The following is a 15366-nucleotide window of genomic DNA, read 5'->3' on the forward strand; positions in this document are numbered from 1 at the left end:
AAAAAAATAACTGTAGTAAGAAAAACAAATGAAAAATGCGAACTAATGTAACGTCGTATGGTGAGTTTTTGTTCGTATCGTGGAGCAAAAATATGTTCGAATTTCATGTCGTATCCTGAAAATTTCGTATGCTGGGGCGTTCGTAACTTGAGGTACCACTGTATTAGAAAAAAATCAAAAGGAAGAAATTTTGATCATAAACTTATCAGAATATAAAACACAAATACAAATGAAAACTTTTTAAAATTTGAATACATCTGATATTATGATAATGGTATTTTACAAGTATATGAGCAATTATTTATTGTGACAATCATCTTTAATTTAAAAAATTATGACTTTGTCCAGAATGAAAGTTCATATATACAGTAATTAATTGGAGCCTCTAACGCCTAAGTCAGGCATAGCCTGGATGTGGCCCATGTAACGGATTTATGTGGCCTGCGATTAATCTTTCAATATTAGCTACTCAAGTCAGAATAGATAGGTGAAAAATTCTAATGCCTAAAAAGAAAAAAAAGGTCAACAACTTGCTGTCCGGTTAGAGTTAACCTTCTATTACAAATCTCTTAAGTACAGCATAGAACGTTGATAAAGCATAATAACGTGAAAAATGTATCTGTAATATCTATGTACAATTTAGTCTTTATGGAGTGACACAACGAGATCTCACACCATCTCAAAATCTTCCTAGGGCAGCCTCTAGTTCAGCCCGTGAAAAAAGTTCTTTCCAATTCGGTCTGGGGGCAAAAACTGTTGCCCACCCCTGCCCTAAGTTATCTATGTCTGGTCTTGATTTTTATCAATCTAACTCCATTCTTGAGATTAACAAAGGACAGACGGCAGAGTATCACCAGTAGGGTTGCCAACTCAAAAAAATAAAAGTAGCTAAAAGCAAACAAAAAAATTCTCTAAAAATAGCTGAGAATAATAAAAACCAGAATTTAATTAATCTATTTTTAAGTTTATTCAAAAAGTCCATTTGTCACTAAATTCCATTACTTCTTCAATTTCTTCATTGTGTTTAAAAGATGGCCCCGCTTCAGACTAAATTTTGATATGATTTTATAGTGCCTATTTTTCCAATGACATTTGCTGGCAATTCATAATCATAGCTACATTTCCCTAATCTCTTCAAACCATATCTAATTGTTAATATCAGGGCTGTGGAGTCGGAGTTTTGGTGTTTTAGCTGGAGTCAGAGTCGTCAAAAAATCCGCCGACTCCAACTCCTTTTTACTTCCCAACTTGTAATGTATGTAAAACAGAAAAGTATTGGAATCGTGTCAAATTTGACCCTCCAAGTTTCTTTTGCAAATCTACATGTTTGGAGACCTACTGAAACCCCAAAAAAAGTCAATAAAAGGGGAAAAATTCGCACAAGTGTGTGCGCTGGCATCTAATTTGTTTAATTTCTTTATTTTCTGTTCTGAGATATTAAGCAATATCTCAGAATGGGTAAAGTTTAAGAGACGAAATGTGGCACTGTAGCTTGCGTATAAAGGGGCATTAATACTATTAAATTTTGGTTCTTAATTAAAGAATGACATGGTAAAGACATAAAAGTGGTCATGTGTCATATCTCTTAATGAATATGTTATTCGTTATTAGCGTTCAAAATTAAAAAAATAATAATAGTAATAAAATAAAACGCGTCTCTACCCTCAAAGTAAGCTTTTTTGTCATTTTATAATAGTACAGTAAAACCCATTAAGATGTTCTCGCCTAAGATGTTAGAATGTATATGGGGACACAATTTAGTTCAACCACTTTGACGCTTAATAACTAACTCCTGTCTTAAACCATCTGATTCCGATTCTGACCACATTGACCACAGAAATTATTAGGCTTCAAACAGAAAACAAACAGTGAACAAAATCGTGCCCCACATACACAGTCTAAAATCCACACATATAGAAAAAAAACCTCGAATCTTTTGTATATCTCGAAATTTCAAGGTGTCCCGAGTCCAAAAATGTAAACATTTGGGAGGGGTCATTTTTTCACCCAGTGCTACACTTTCCATCTGTTATATATAACAGCCGAAAAAGTAAAAATTATCGAGTACATATTTATATATTACTTAGAGGAGTCTTATAGCTTTGGAATAAAAAGTTTCTATGTTCTATCTTTATTAGAACTCTATTTATTGAACCTTTTATTCTGAGGTCACATGATGGCATCAGAATTTCTGGGTCTCTTTCAGTAACATGTCCGACCCTGGTCGGGGTCGGAGTTGGATGGTAAGGAAAAGTCAGAGTTGGAGTCGGTAGATTTTTATGCGACTCCAATGGTTAATATGCTACTGAGTGAAATAATATTCAATCCATTCCACAGTTTGTCTTAACAATATTCATCTGACTAAATAAAGGCATTATTTCTCAAGAAAAATTTAATTGTTTCACAAATTGCATCAGCATTGCACTCTAAGTGGTACTAAATCTAAAAAAGTTGTAGTTATGCATTTTTTATTTTGAGAATAATATGTAATTATAATACCTAAAAGCTTAGAAATTGAAATGTCATTATGTTTGTCAATTAGTAAATTATAATTGCTATCATCTATACCAACTATTAAATTTTCTTTTTTAACTTGGTGCTAAAACATTTGAAATTATGGCTGAACATTTTGTTCATCAAGAGTCAGATTATTACAACTTTTGCTATCTGAAAAATTTGATGTACAGAATTTAGTTAGTTTGTCTACATGACTTACACGATAACTTTCTGCTACAAAAAGTGCCATATTTTCCTCTGTTCTATGAACATTTGAGCGTTCCATAAATGGAAGAATATTTGCACTCCTCTGAACACTAAACAATGACTCAGCTTTTATGTTTTTGAGTTTTCCTATGCTTTTCTAAATCACTTATTTTTGCTATCAAAAAGCAGTTACAATATTTTAACCAGTTTCTGCAACCAGTTTTTATACCTATCATCACATAGCTATTCTATTTGAAATTTTTGAGTGTATTTTCTTTCATTTGGCATTTTCACTAATATAAGGGTAATAAATATTAAATTGTAATATCAATAAATAATAGTAGATAATATTATCACAATTAACACTTGGTTACTCACAATAGGTAACTTATAAGGATTCCCAAATCTTCAATGCAACAATGATCACAATCAAACTTTAAGGAAATTGACAAACTGTTTGAACCAGGATTGACCTGATACTGCTTGTTGAAATGCCAGTGCCCACTAAGCTCCTCCCCCTTTACATTTATCATATTTGGTCATGATAAAAAAACTTGGGTTCATGAATGCTGGAGGTGGCACCAAAACTGAGGAACCTCATATGCAAACAAGGAAAAATCTACTTAAAGTGGACTGAATGTACAATATATGACTTTGTGCCTATTGTCCAATGTTACAAGTGTCTTTTCCATGGACATTATGCCAAAGATTGTGCTTCAAAAGTACACGTCTGCAGTCACTGTGATGGTGATCATGTTTACAAAGACTGTGACAAGAAGGAGGAAGCTAGGTTCACAAATTGCATTAGAGCGGAAAATGGTAAACATGACAACTCCATGGTTAAATCCTGTTCTGTGTATCTACAAGCAAGGGAACAATATCTTAAAAGGGTTGACTGCACATTTAACACTTCTAACAACAACACCATGGGTGTTCAGACATATCATTTCTGTATTTTCTTACTCATTGGTATCTCTAGTATCTGTATCTATACTTATATTGTTGTATTCCTGTTAACTATTTGTACCTCTGGTATCTGTATTGTATCTATTGTATTTGTATTAAGAGTAACCACTGTACTTCTGTTAATTGTATTTTCATTTAATTATTTGTATCTCTAGTATCTATATTTGTATTTTAAGTATTTGTATTCCTGATAACTATTTGTACCTATAGTATTTGTATTTGCATCTGAAGTACCTGTATTTCTGATATTTCATTAATCTGTTAATTGTATACTGTACCTTATCATTTATACCATTATTATATTTTATACAGTAATACCATGAACTTATGTGATAGGTGGGACTGTGCGATAACCACATAAGTCGAATTCGCGTAAGTCAGGGTATAATTTCACATATAAATACATACAAATTGTTTTTAATTGGTGCCGGAGACTAAATAAAACAATAATTTAAAAAAAAATGTTTAATAAAATCTTAGATAATACATATGTATAACAAATTATATTATTAAAATTGTAAACCAAAGTTATTTTGATTTAGAAGGCTTCATAAATCTAACAAATTTGTCCGATGGCTCAAAATTTTTTTTCTCCCGCAAAATTTCCTCGTAGCATGCTAAAAATTTTTTTATTTCTCATTTAGTAGAAGAAATGTGCTCTTCGTTGGAGTCTATATTTTCTAAAATTTGTAACCCCTTTTCAATTGAACTGAAGCCTTCTGTCAAGTTTCCAACAGTCATTCGATCTTCTGATTGAACAGGGTCTAAAGAATCGAGTTCTTCAATGTCTTGCTCTTGCTCATGCATTTCTATGAGCTCATCAATTGTCAGCTCCTGACTGTGGGAATGCAGAAGTTCTTGAATGTCATCACTATATACTTCTAAATTTATTTTCCTGGCAAGATCAACAACTTTTTCAATCACATTATCAATTTCATCAGGCTCTGGCACTGATTCCGCCTGAGTTTCAGTGGTGAAAAAAAGGACACAGTTTTTTTCCAGATGCCATTTAAAGTTTTTTGTGAAGCTTCATTCCAAGATTGTCCAATGATTCTCACTGCATCTAAAACGTTGAATTGTTTCCAAAAGTCTTTAACAGAGAGCTCGTTGTTTTGTCTCATAGCTTCGTGCAGATGTGCAAACAATCATCTTGTGTAAAAAGCTTTAAATGTTTTGATGACTTCCTGATCCTTCAGTGGAAGCAAGCTGGTTGTATTTGGTGGCAAAAATACAACTTTCACACTTGGGTCAAAATTAGTTAAAGTTGCAGGAGGATGACCTGGTGCGTTGTTGATTATTAACATCACTTTAAATGGAATTTGTTTAGATTGGCAAGAATGTTTGACTTCAGGTATTCATTAAGTGATGACCAAACCAGTCCTCAAAAAGGGAAGCTGCCATGCAAGCTTTATGATTAGACTTCCAAATCACAGGCAAGCCAGATTTAGATTTATTTTTCAATGCTCTTGGATTTTCTGAGTGGTAAAGTAAAAGAGGTTTTACTATAACTTCAATCACCAGCTGCATTCGTGCCAACTATCACTGTCAATTGATCTTTGGCGGCCTTAAAATCTGGAAAGGTTTTCTCTTCACGCATGATAAAAATTCTTTTAGGCATCTTCCAGAACAGGCCCGTCTCATCTACGTTGCATATGGTTTGGCTGGTATAGCCAACTTCATCTATCATAGCTTTGAATTTCTCTGGATAGTAAGATGAAACCTTTTTATCAGCACTTGCCACCTCTCCACTTTCTGCAATGCTATGCCAATTACAGCGACTTTTAAATTGGCTTTAAACTCTTCATCTTTAGCTACCTTTCCAGCATCCTCTTTCAATCTCTCAAAAATCAGCTTAGCTTGAGACCACATTGTGTTCTGATCAACAGGCAAATTTTTCACATTTACTTGATTATCACACCATAATTTTAACATGTTTCCATTTCAGCAATAATACAGTAATGTTTATGAATGATGCTTGAATTTAAAGATTGAGCATTTTTCACAGTTTCAAGAATTTTTTCTTTACCTTTTATAATTGTTCTGACCATCAATTCCAGTAGATCAAACTTCTTTGCCAATTCACAAATTTTCATTTTTGCATCGAAGTCTCTAATAATGTCAACCTTACATTCCAAAGATAAAGTTATTCTTTTCTTGTTTGATGCAGAAGAATCAGTTCTACTTCATTTGGATGACATGGCAGAGTCTCTCAAGTCTCCGTAGATATAACAAACACAGAAATAAATAACAAAATAAATTGTAGCTATGCGTTGATTCTGCACGACACGTCTGAACATTAAGCTGAGCAATAGTGTGGGGGGAGTGAGTAATTAAGAGTTGCATGGCGCTCAAACAAAAGACGAATCGACAAGATTTGAAAATCGTGTAACTCCAGGTTTGCGTAAGTCGAGCTATTACTTTACTTATATCTTACATTTATTACTATATCTTTACCTTTTTAATTATTTTATTATACATATATATTCTAAACATATATGTATTTTATATGTATTGTAATTGTATCATATTATAATTTTATTGTAACAGTAATATTCATTGTATTGTTTGTACAATATTGTTACTACTGATTGTGGTCACATGATACCATTGTACAGCAATAAAATGATTGATTGATTGATTGTACTGTACATTCATACTTAAAGCCTGGACATTCCATCTTTTAAATTTTATAAAAATGTCATGGAACAATTTAACATTCTAAAGGAGGCTTATGAAGTCAGCCAAAACATTTGTCTGCTAAATAAACAGTGCTGGAAACTCTGGATGGTTTTTAGTATTGTGTTAAACAGAATGAATGATGTATAAAGTATACAATATGTTTTTATATTTTAAACAGTTAAAGCATCTAGAAATGATTAAATCAAGACTGAAGACAAATGAGATGTGTTATGATGTTGAAACTATCAGTCCTCAGTTTTGTTACAATTAGCAGATTTCAGAGTTTTCAGATTTTCAGTAAGGGTGATTCATACATTTGGGTAGTTCATTTACTCCTCATCTCTTTCTAGTACTGAAAAATAGTAAGTTATGGCTGTAAGTTGACTTAAAGTTTAATTTATATTTTGTCACAAATGCTATTTAATTTTCAATTTTGCAAATTTTAAACACAAAATATTTTAAAATTTGATTTTGTAATGTGTTGTCCTTTGAAAAATTAACATATATTCTGAATCTCTTTGAAAATTATCTATATTGATAATAATTGAATTAAAATAAAAATTGATTTTCCAATATGTAAAGTAGAATCAAATAAAATCAGCAAAAGTAATCTATAACATCAATTAATAAATTAAGCTACATCATTTAGCATCAAACGGAAAGGTAGGAATATATAGAAGATGCAAGGAAAATTCTACTGGCTAAGGACTGACTTCACAGACATGCTATTACTGAAATAATGACAGTATTTTGTCATTATAAGATGTAATAGCATTCAAGCATATTCACAAAACATGTCATTGATTGAAATGCTATTAAACTGCATCATTCTTTTATAACAACAACAGAGGTATTGTTATTCACCATTTCAAGGTGTGGAAGAAATTGTTCATGGTCAGTGATGATGATAAATACTTGTGCTGAATCTATCAGTTGCCCTCATCTAGCCATCAATGATATTATAGTTTTTACACTTATTAGATATTATTTATTATCAAAACGAAATTTTTTTAAAAATTCAATCAAGAAGCACAGATTGCACATATAAAACTATACTAACAGAGCATACACAATTCTAGTGGATACTGATGTTTTAAAATTTCTTATAGCGGCAGTTTTTAATCTGTTGCAGATGATGATGTTCATCTTAATCAAGTAACAATATATAGAATAATTAGATATATATTTGATACTTTATGTAAAATTGAACTAAAGTATATTGCTTTTCTTATAATGATAAATGCCAATTGCATTAATTTATTTCTATGAAGTTTTTAACATACTAATGATGTATTTTTTGTATCTGACATTTCATTAAAATAGACATTTAAATGTATACAACTTTATTTTGACATTATTTTTTAATTCAAAATAATTTTATTGTATGCTTACTGTAATATTCTAAACATACTGAATTTAATAAGCATTAATTACAGAATTTATTAATTAAAGCTGTTATGATTCTTCATATTATAAACTGATTTAAAAGACAAAAACAAAATTTCTTAACTTCACTATTTTGTATCCACCCTTCTTTCATGATTACCATCACTTAATGAGTGCTAAATCCATGAGTAAAATTTCTAATTTCTTATTGGCCATAGCCAATAGAAATGCTGATAACATCCCTAACTCTCAATGCCAGATGCTAGTTATTTTATCATTAGCAATGCAATGCTTCACAACTTGCTTTTATAAATTGCATCTAAAACAAATTGTTAAATTGCCATTTTTAATGATATCATTAGTAATGACATTTTCATGAATCCAACCAAATTTGTAGTACAAACTGTAAAGTTTGTTAGCAGCAGTATTTATGATATGGTTCTTTTTCATGATTTGAATTGATTTATTGTAAATTATTTAAAATATACTCCAACTCAATAATAAACTGATTACAAATAATTGAGCAATTATTAAACATAAATAAGTTAAAATATTTCATATCTTAAATGAATAAATGTTAGCAATTAATAGTCACATTTACCTTGTGTAAAAAAATAAACTCTTGTACCATCTCCTCTAACATAAAAATGATTTTGTAAGCAATGTCCTGGTTTAAAACGTAATTCTGCCATATCATATTGTCCATAGTCTCTAAATAAGATAACCCCTCCTGGTTTTAAATATGAAGTTAAATTCTTAATTGCACAATGAAATCTGAAATCAAGTTAAATAAAAAGTAAATATTTTAGCAATTCATTTAAATTCTTATAAAGTCATTATGATAAATTTAATACAATATTAAATTCTATTTTTAGATTATAGGATAGTAGGCAAGAATGGTGAATTCTTAACCCTGGTGAGAATGAAGTAAAATTTAGCAGATAAATATACTGCTTTGCATATGGCACAAACATTATATGAGTTCAACAAGCTCATGCATTTATGAAAGTAAACTAAGAGCTGAAATTTCAAATTAATATTAAAAGTATTTGGTTATATTAAAAGGTGCATGACACAATCATGCTGCTAATATATACATGATAAAATCTGAAATAAATTTCTTTTATGTTTTTATTACAGTTAAATAATTGTAAGGATCTTTAGAAATCAATATATGGGATTTCCATAAATTACATAATGCTACTTTTATGCTTTTCAACTATCATTCTATCTTCTGTAATGCCTGTAATGTTGTTACACATATCCAACCAGAGCTGTTGAGGGGGGACAAAAACTGGGAATTTTTCTCTGGACTCAAAGAAAATTTAGGTATTCATAGTGGTCTCCACCTCTATAATGTTATTTTTTACAAATGAAAAATAAAATTTTTAAGACTGCTCTTTTATTAATAAAGCAACATTCTACATATTTTATATGTTCAAAAATAAACAGCAAAAGGGGCCTGCTCTACTCTTGGGCCTCATACAATTTTGGGTCCTGTACCAAACCACCAAATTACATAATGTGTATCCTCAACTAATCCTCTTAATTATATTAAAGATTTAAAAGTAATTGTAATGATTGGCTATGTGTGAGATGGATACTTGGAATAAAAAATTATAGAATGTAAACTTTTAATTAAAAAATTAAGAAAGTAAATTTTAAAAGGCAAAATAGAATCACAATTTATGGAACTAGATACAGTGGAACTCGGTTAACGAACGTAATCCATTCCACGAGTCCGTTCGTTAACCAAAGCAATTTTTCCCATAGAAATTAATGCAAATACAATTAATCCATTCTAGCCATCAGTATTTTTGTAATTTTATTTGTAAAATTGGATTTTCTTTGATTCTTTTAAAAAAAAAACGGGACAAACTTTTGCATCAACCCAATATAATTTAATATCCACATGTTAAAAGCGAAAACACTATTGTTAAGTCAGACCAAAGTTCAGGGAGAAGTAAGGAAAAAACTGTACTGTAGTTGTCAAAACAAACGTGATGCAAAAACGAATGACGTAACGGATCAGGTGGAATGTCTGTGGGGAAGATGAAACTCTGACAGAAGCGATCATAAATAGTTGATCTAGATTAATTTTCAGAAAAGGGGAACAATTTGACAGGTATAAAAACATCGCGTACGATCGTTAAAGTTCTAAAATGACAGAAAGCAGAAACAATAGGCTAAATTATGAGCAAAAGGCTTATAGATTTATCAACAATCTCCAATCAGAGTTGACAAACAGATGTCAAATAAACACCTCGGAACAAACCTTTCTCGTGACCTGATCTGGTTTCGGTTTTCACCTGGAGACAAAGAAGAAGAAAACAATCGGGAAGCGAGGAATGGGACGCAGGACTAATCATAAGGTGAGATTCAAGGAAGAAATACTATAAAAACCCCGAATCTCAAGGTCAAAACGCAGTTTTCCTAAAAATTCTATGGCGATTAATCTGTGTCGTCTTCATCTGAATTAAGCCTGAAGTCGTGCCTGCTAAAATTTGTGTTGTGTCTTGTGGACCGTTCCAGTCGTTGCAGCTCTGTCACCTACCATCGCTTCTGTGACCAAGCGAACCCATCTCGTCCGCTCTGGGGCTACGACTGATCAGCTTGCACTATCGTAAGACCAGCGATATGCCACGCCTCAGTGTCGGGAGAAAATACCGTTGATAAGCCATTTCCAACCACCTCAAATATGTAAGCATCTTCCCATTCTAATAAACGATTTTCACTGTAAAATATTTGTCATCTTTGTCTCCTTTGCCACCACCAATGTAGGAATGGACCCTAGACCATCACCGACACATGATTAACTGATTCCTCCTAGAAGTCAGCAAGCTTACAAATTTGACACAAAAAGCCAATAAGTTCATTATCTGAGACAAAATTTTTGAAAAATAAAAGTTTGTTAACTGATTTGGTTGTTAACCAGGACATTCGTTAACCGGGGTTCCACTGTATGCTGCTACTGTTATCGTCCAGAATAGAACTCATTTTTATCTCAAACAACTATACAAACAAAAATAACTGAGAAAATATTTAATAAATATATAACTACTGTCAAAATATGCAGATTACAAATTCTTACAGTTACTTTTAAATCAAAATTTAAAAATAATTGTAAGAATTTTAAATCCTGAATTAAATTTTTTTCTGTAAGCATAAGAAGCAAAATGCATGCATGCATAGTTCATATACAGAAAAAAATACAAAAAAATTTAATTCTTCAAACATAAAAATTAGACTTGTTCATTTGAAAATATATTAATTTTATGAATTTGAAAATATTTTGTAATATATATTGATATCTAATTTTAATACCTGTAAAGTACTTTCAATTGATTTTATTATAGAATTATAATTAAACAATTATTATATTATTTGATCATAAATGCTTAATGTATATACTATAATTAAAAAGTTGATATTGTAAAAATGCTTACTTGTCAGGATTTATTGCTGATAAAACAAATATAATAGTAATTATATCTAAAGATGATTTTGAAAATGGTATATTAGTAGAGTCAGTTGTGATATCCCATACAAATGCATGACATCTGTTTTCATCATAGGAAGCATTATTCTAAATAATAAAAATATTTTCATAAATCTTATATTTATTCNTTTAGATGTTCGGTGAAATAGAATTAAAAAATTTTAAACAAACAAATTGTTAATTTTATATTACTATTCAAATATATATACAGTAGAGCATCGATTATCTGAAACAATTTGGGACTGGGGTTGTTTGGATAACTGATCATTTACGAAAAAATACATTAAACACAAAACTGTACTATATATATTTTGTATCACATGTGTTACAAATACATACAAATTACATAAAATAGTACATTAAAGTAGTCCTAAAGTTTAGGTTGCAGGGAATGGGAGAATGCTGTAGTGCCACAGCACTAGCAGAAATTTGAATTTGTTGATTCGGTTAATGATGTTTTGGTTGATTGGTATTCAGATAATTGATGCTCTAAAAATATAAATTTTCATACTCACTTTTACAATAGAAATTGCAACTTCAGAAAAATCACAACAGTAAATAAAAAAGTTGGAATCACTGAAAATGCAAACATTAAATTATAACTAAATAAACTGCTAGTGTGATACCTTGATTTAGACCAGTAATTCCCAAACTTTTTCGAGCCATTGCCCCCTTGGTTCCATAAACTATTATTCAATAATATAAGACAATGCCCCCCAACCATTTTCCCTTATGTGAGAAAAGCTTGGAAATATTCTTAGAAACACTTTTCTATGAATCTCACAATTTGTGTCCTTACCATACATTGTTCTTCATATCTGAATGATATTAAATGCAATTTTTCTTTTTACATGTTTTAACAGAGGAAACGAAAAGCTTGTCAGTGACTCACCTATGATTATCATTTTATGATAATCATAGGTGAGTCACTGACAATAGATGAGACCTATGATAACCCTCACCTATGATTATCATTTAGTACCCTGCTTCCAGCACCCCGTCATCCACTTGCTTCTTTTTGTCCCACTAATTTACTTACAGGGGGCAGTAGTACCACTTTGGGAACCACTGATTTAGACAATATAAAACTAAACTCATTAAATTAAGGCTACACATTAGATATATTTTCATATAATGAATCAAAAAACTGATTATTTAGGGATTTTATGTTATCACTTAAAGTTTATAGTGTTTGCAAACAATGTTTTATTAACAGACACACTTATCAACAACTTAATACTTTCTTTAATCAAGACACTAAACAATTTGATAAGTTATTTCTGTTAAGATAATAAAACAGGAATAATGTTTCATGTTAATGTTATGTTAAGATAACAAAACATTGTTCCTGTTTTATTATTTATTATCTTAACAAAAACAACTTACTAATGATATGGCAATAAGAAATGAAAACATTAACAGCTGTTGTTTCAGTTTAACAAAAACTGATTAATATACAAAATAGCCTTAATAGTGGCGATGATGCAGTCTACAAAGATTTAAACAACAGTTGTTCATGAAATACAATCCAAGCCAAAAATGATAATATAAAACAGCCAAATAACCAGTATTTGGTTAGCTACATGAAAAGACACTTGTTACATATTTAGTTTTAAGAACCTTTACCTAACTTTTAATAAAATACAAAGTATATTACTAAAACACATATCCAAATTTAAAAAATCAACAAAGATTAAAATGTATTGTGTGTCTTGAGAAGATACAAGACTTTGACTGTAGATTTTTGTGAAACTAAATAATATTATATAACAGACATGGGCAAATGTGGCTATTTTTGAGTTACATGCAGCTCTTGCTGAAAGTGTTATTTTCTGTTTTTTACTATTATTTTTAAATTTTATTTCCACAATTTTGTGAAAATATGTTTATTAAAAAAATTCAATATTTCTTTTATATTATACTTATATAATAAAATCACGGTACAGAATAAAAAAGTACAGAACTGCAGCTTCCATGCATTTTGCAAAACCTACATTTCGGCTCTCATTGAACTCGTTTGCCCATCCCTGTACTATATTCTAGCTCGCTGTGTATTACCAACTCTTATTACAGGCTCTCTAATCGCTGGCTGATATCAGCGTTGAATCACGGTTGTATAGACACTGATTTATTATCAGATTATACCGACTATTATTAGCATGACTTTTTTTTTACTTTTAAACTGATAGCATCCTAATGAGGATATGTCTATTTAATGTTTGCAAGCTATATAATAACATTTTTAACATTAGAAAAGCGATTATCTCTCTTTCCAAAACAAAAAGAAAGACATATCTGTATAGCAAAGTTAAAATTTTTATTTCATTTAACAATTAAATTGTACAAACGTCCGATGCGAAACAGAAGTTACGTTATTTCAATTCAAAACTTCTCGCTGAAAGCAATTAATAGATGACTGGCGTGGCTCTATCGTTAAAGGAAAAGTGTGATGTACAGGGGCAAGCCATTACTAATAATTTGACATGGAGAGCATATATTTTAAATTACAAAAATTAAAAATATGATTAAAATTGCATCCAAATATTGTGACGATGTCACAATAAATAATTGCTAGTTCGCTAGTTTACTCGTTACTAGCATTTATAATTTTTTCCATACCTTTAAAATTAAACCTTTTGCCATTTTATAATAATTAAAAATTTATATAACAAAATCTCATAACAGATGGCGCCACACACAATTTTATTTATTATAATGTAATTAAAAATATTAAAGTTATTTTCTAAATAAAATCTCACAACAGCAGAGAAAGTTACGCAACTCGTTGGTTTTGATAGATTTTTTATAAAAACAGTTACATTTTTTTGAAACGAACGATCTTTTTCTCAGTTTCAATATAGAAAGATCTACATTTGATTGTTTCGTGTAAAATACATACACGATATTTTCTATCGGTCAGGTAAATTCATAAAATTCGCTTATTTAATATACAAGTTACTTTAACGTTTACGTAACTAAACTATAACACGCATATTTAATATAACCAACGTTCGATGACGTCAGGTAACCGCTTTTAAAATGGCGTCAGATTGACGAAATTTTACGAAATTTAATAAAAATTGCGCTGTCGGTCAATCGAAAAATTCGTCGGAAAATACTCGACGAACGAGTGGAAGAATTTCTTCTAATTTTGGGGGGTGGCGAGGTAAAGATGACGTTCGATTATAGAAATCTCGCTTCTAACCCCTGTGGAGAATACAAACCGAAGATGGAGAGTGGTAGGGAGTATGTCGATCCCAATCCGTCGTCACTCGGGGGATAGAAACGTAAAAAATGCCGATATTTAGCCTTAAAATTCAAAAAGAATCCATGACGTCAATCGCATTCGAATTCGTTACGCGCTTTCTAATCTCCATAGAAACGGCAACAATTGCCGTTTCTATAGAAACGCGTATTGTTGCAACACGATTTTGCGTCACTTTGCACGTTTTTCGCTTGCCGAACAGACGTGTGCGCTCTGTGCTCTGGTTTTTGCTGTGTTTTTTGCTTTTTTCAGTGTTTTTTGCTACCGGAACGTGGTTTTAAGAAGACTTGTGGACGCCGACATTACACCAAGTAAGATTTTAATTAGAATTTAGCTAGCTTTAAGATTTTATTTTCGTTTCGTTTAGTGCAACTTTCGAAGACGACATCGGCCGACTCGGACTTTGCATATTTGCGTTTAAATCTGCCGTCGCTTGTGTTTTTCGTTTGAATTACCATCCGAAACGCATCTATTTCGACTTTTAAACCAGCCGCCACATTGGAAAGCGACCGAAGCGCCGAAAACGACGGACGCAAAGGATTAAGTATTTGTTCATTGGTTTATTTTCGTAATTAATTAATTTAGATTATATTTTATAAACACGGTCAAAGAATAAGGATTATTTGCAAATATCTTATTTATAGAAATTCGATTAAAACTTAGTTAATACTAACTCTAAATACGAATTGCGTATCGTAATTTTAACTAAAACATACACTCGAAACCGGATGGACCGAAGGATACACGGAGACCGCATTCTGAAGCATGACACGTTCCTTCGACACATCCGGGACGTCAAAAATTTCGCCCTTTCACCTCCGACTTCTCCATTGAATCTACGTATTAGTTACAACGCTTTTCAATGGCT

General features: G+C 31.1%; 1 protein-coding gene across 1 annotated transcript in view; it reads right to left on the bottom strand.

Annotated features, from left to right (window-relative positions):
• Nucleotides 1-15366, bottom strand: part of LOC111638602 (methyltransferase-like protein 2-A) — a 40835-nt gene that overhangs the window by 7315 nt on the left and 18154 nt on the right. The window contains exons 4-6 of the mRNA XM_023384337.1: nt 11749-11820; nt 11181-11320; nt 8336-8508 (exon numbers count right to left, since the gene is read on the bottom strand). Of these exons, the coding sequence (XP_023240105.1) occupies nt 8336-8508; nt 11181-11320; nt 11749-11820 (385 nt within the window). The remainder of the gene's footprint in view (nt 1-8335; nt 8509-11180; nt 11321-11748; nt 11821-15366) is intronic.

This window comes from Centruroides sculpturatus, unplaced genomic scaffold, assembly GCF_000671375.1.
Source record: "Centruroides sculpturatus isolate CEXI.00-Female unplaced genomic scaffold, Cexi_2.0 scaffold801, whole genome shotgun sequence".
Classification (NCBI taxonomy): Eukaryota; Metazoa; Arthropoda; class Arachnida; order Scorpiones; family Buthidae; genus Centruroides; species Centruroides sculpturatus.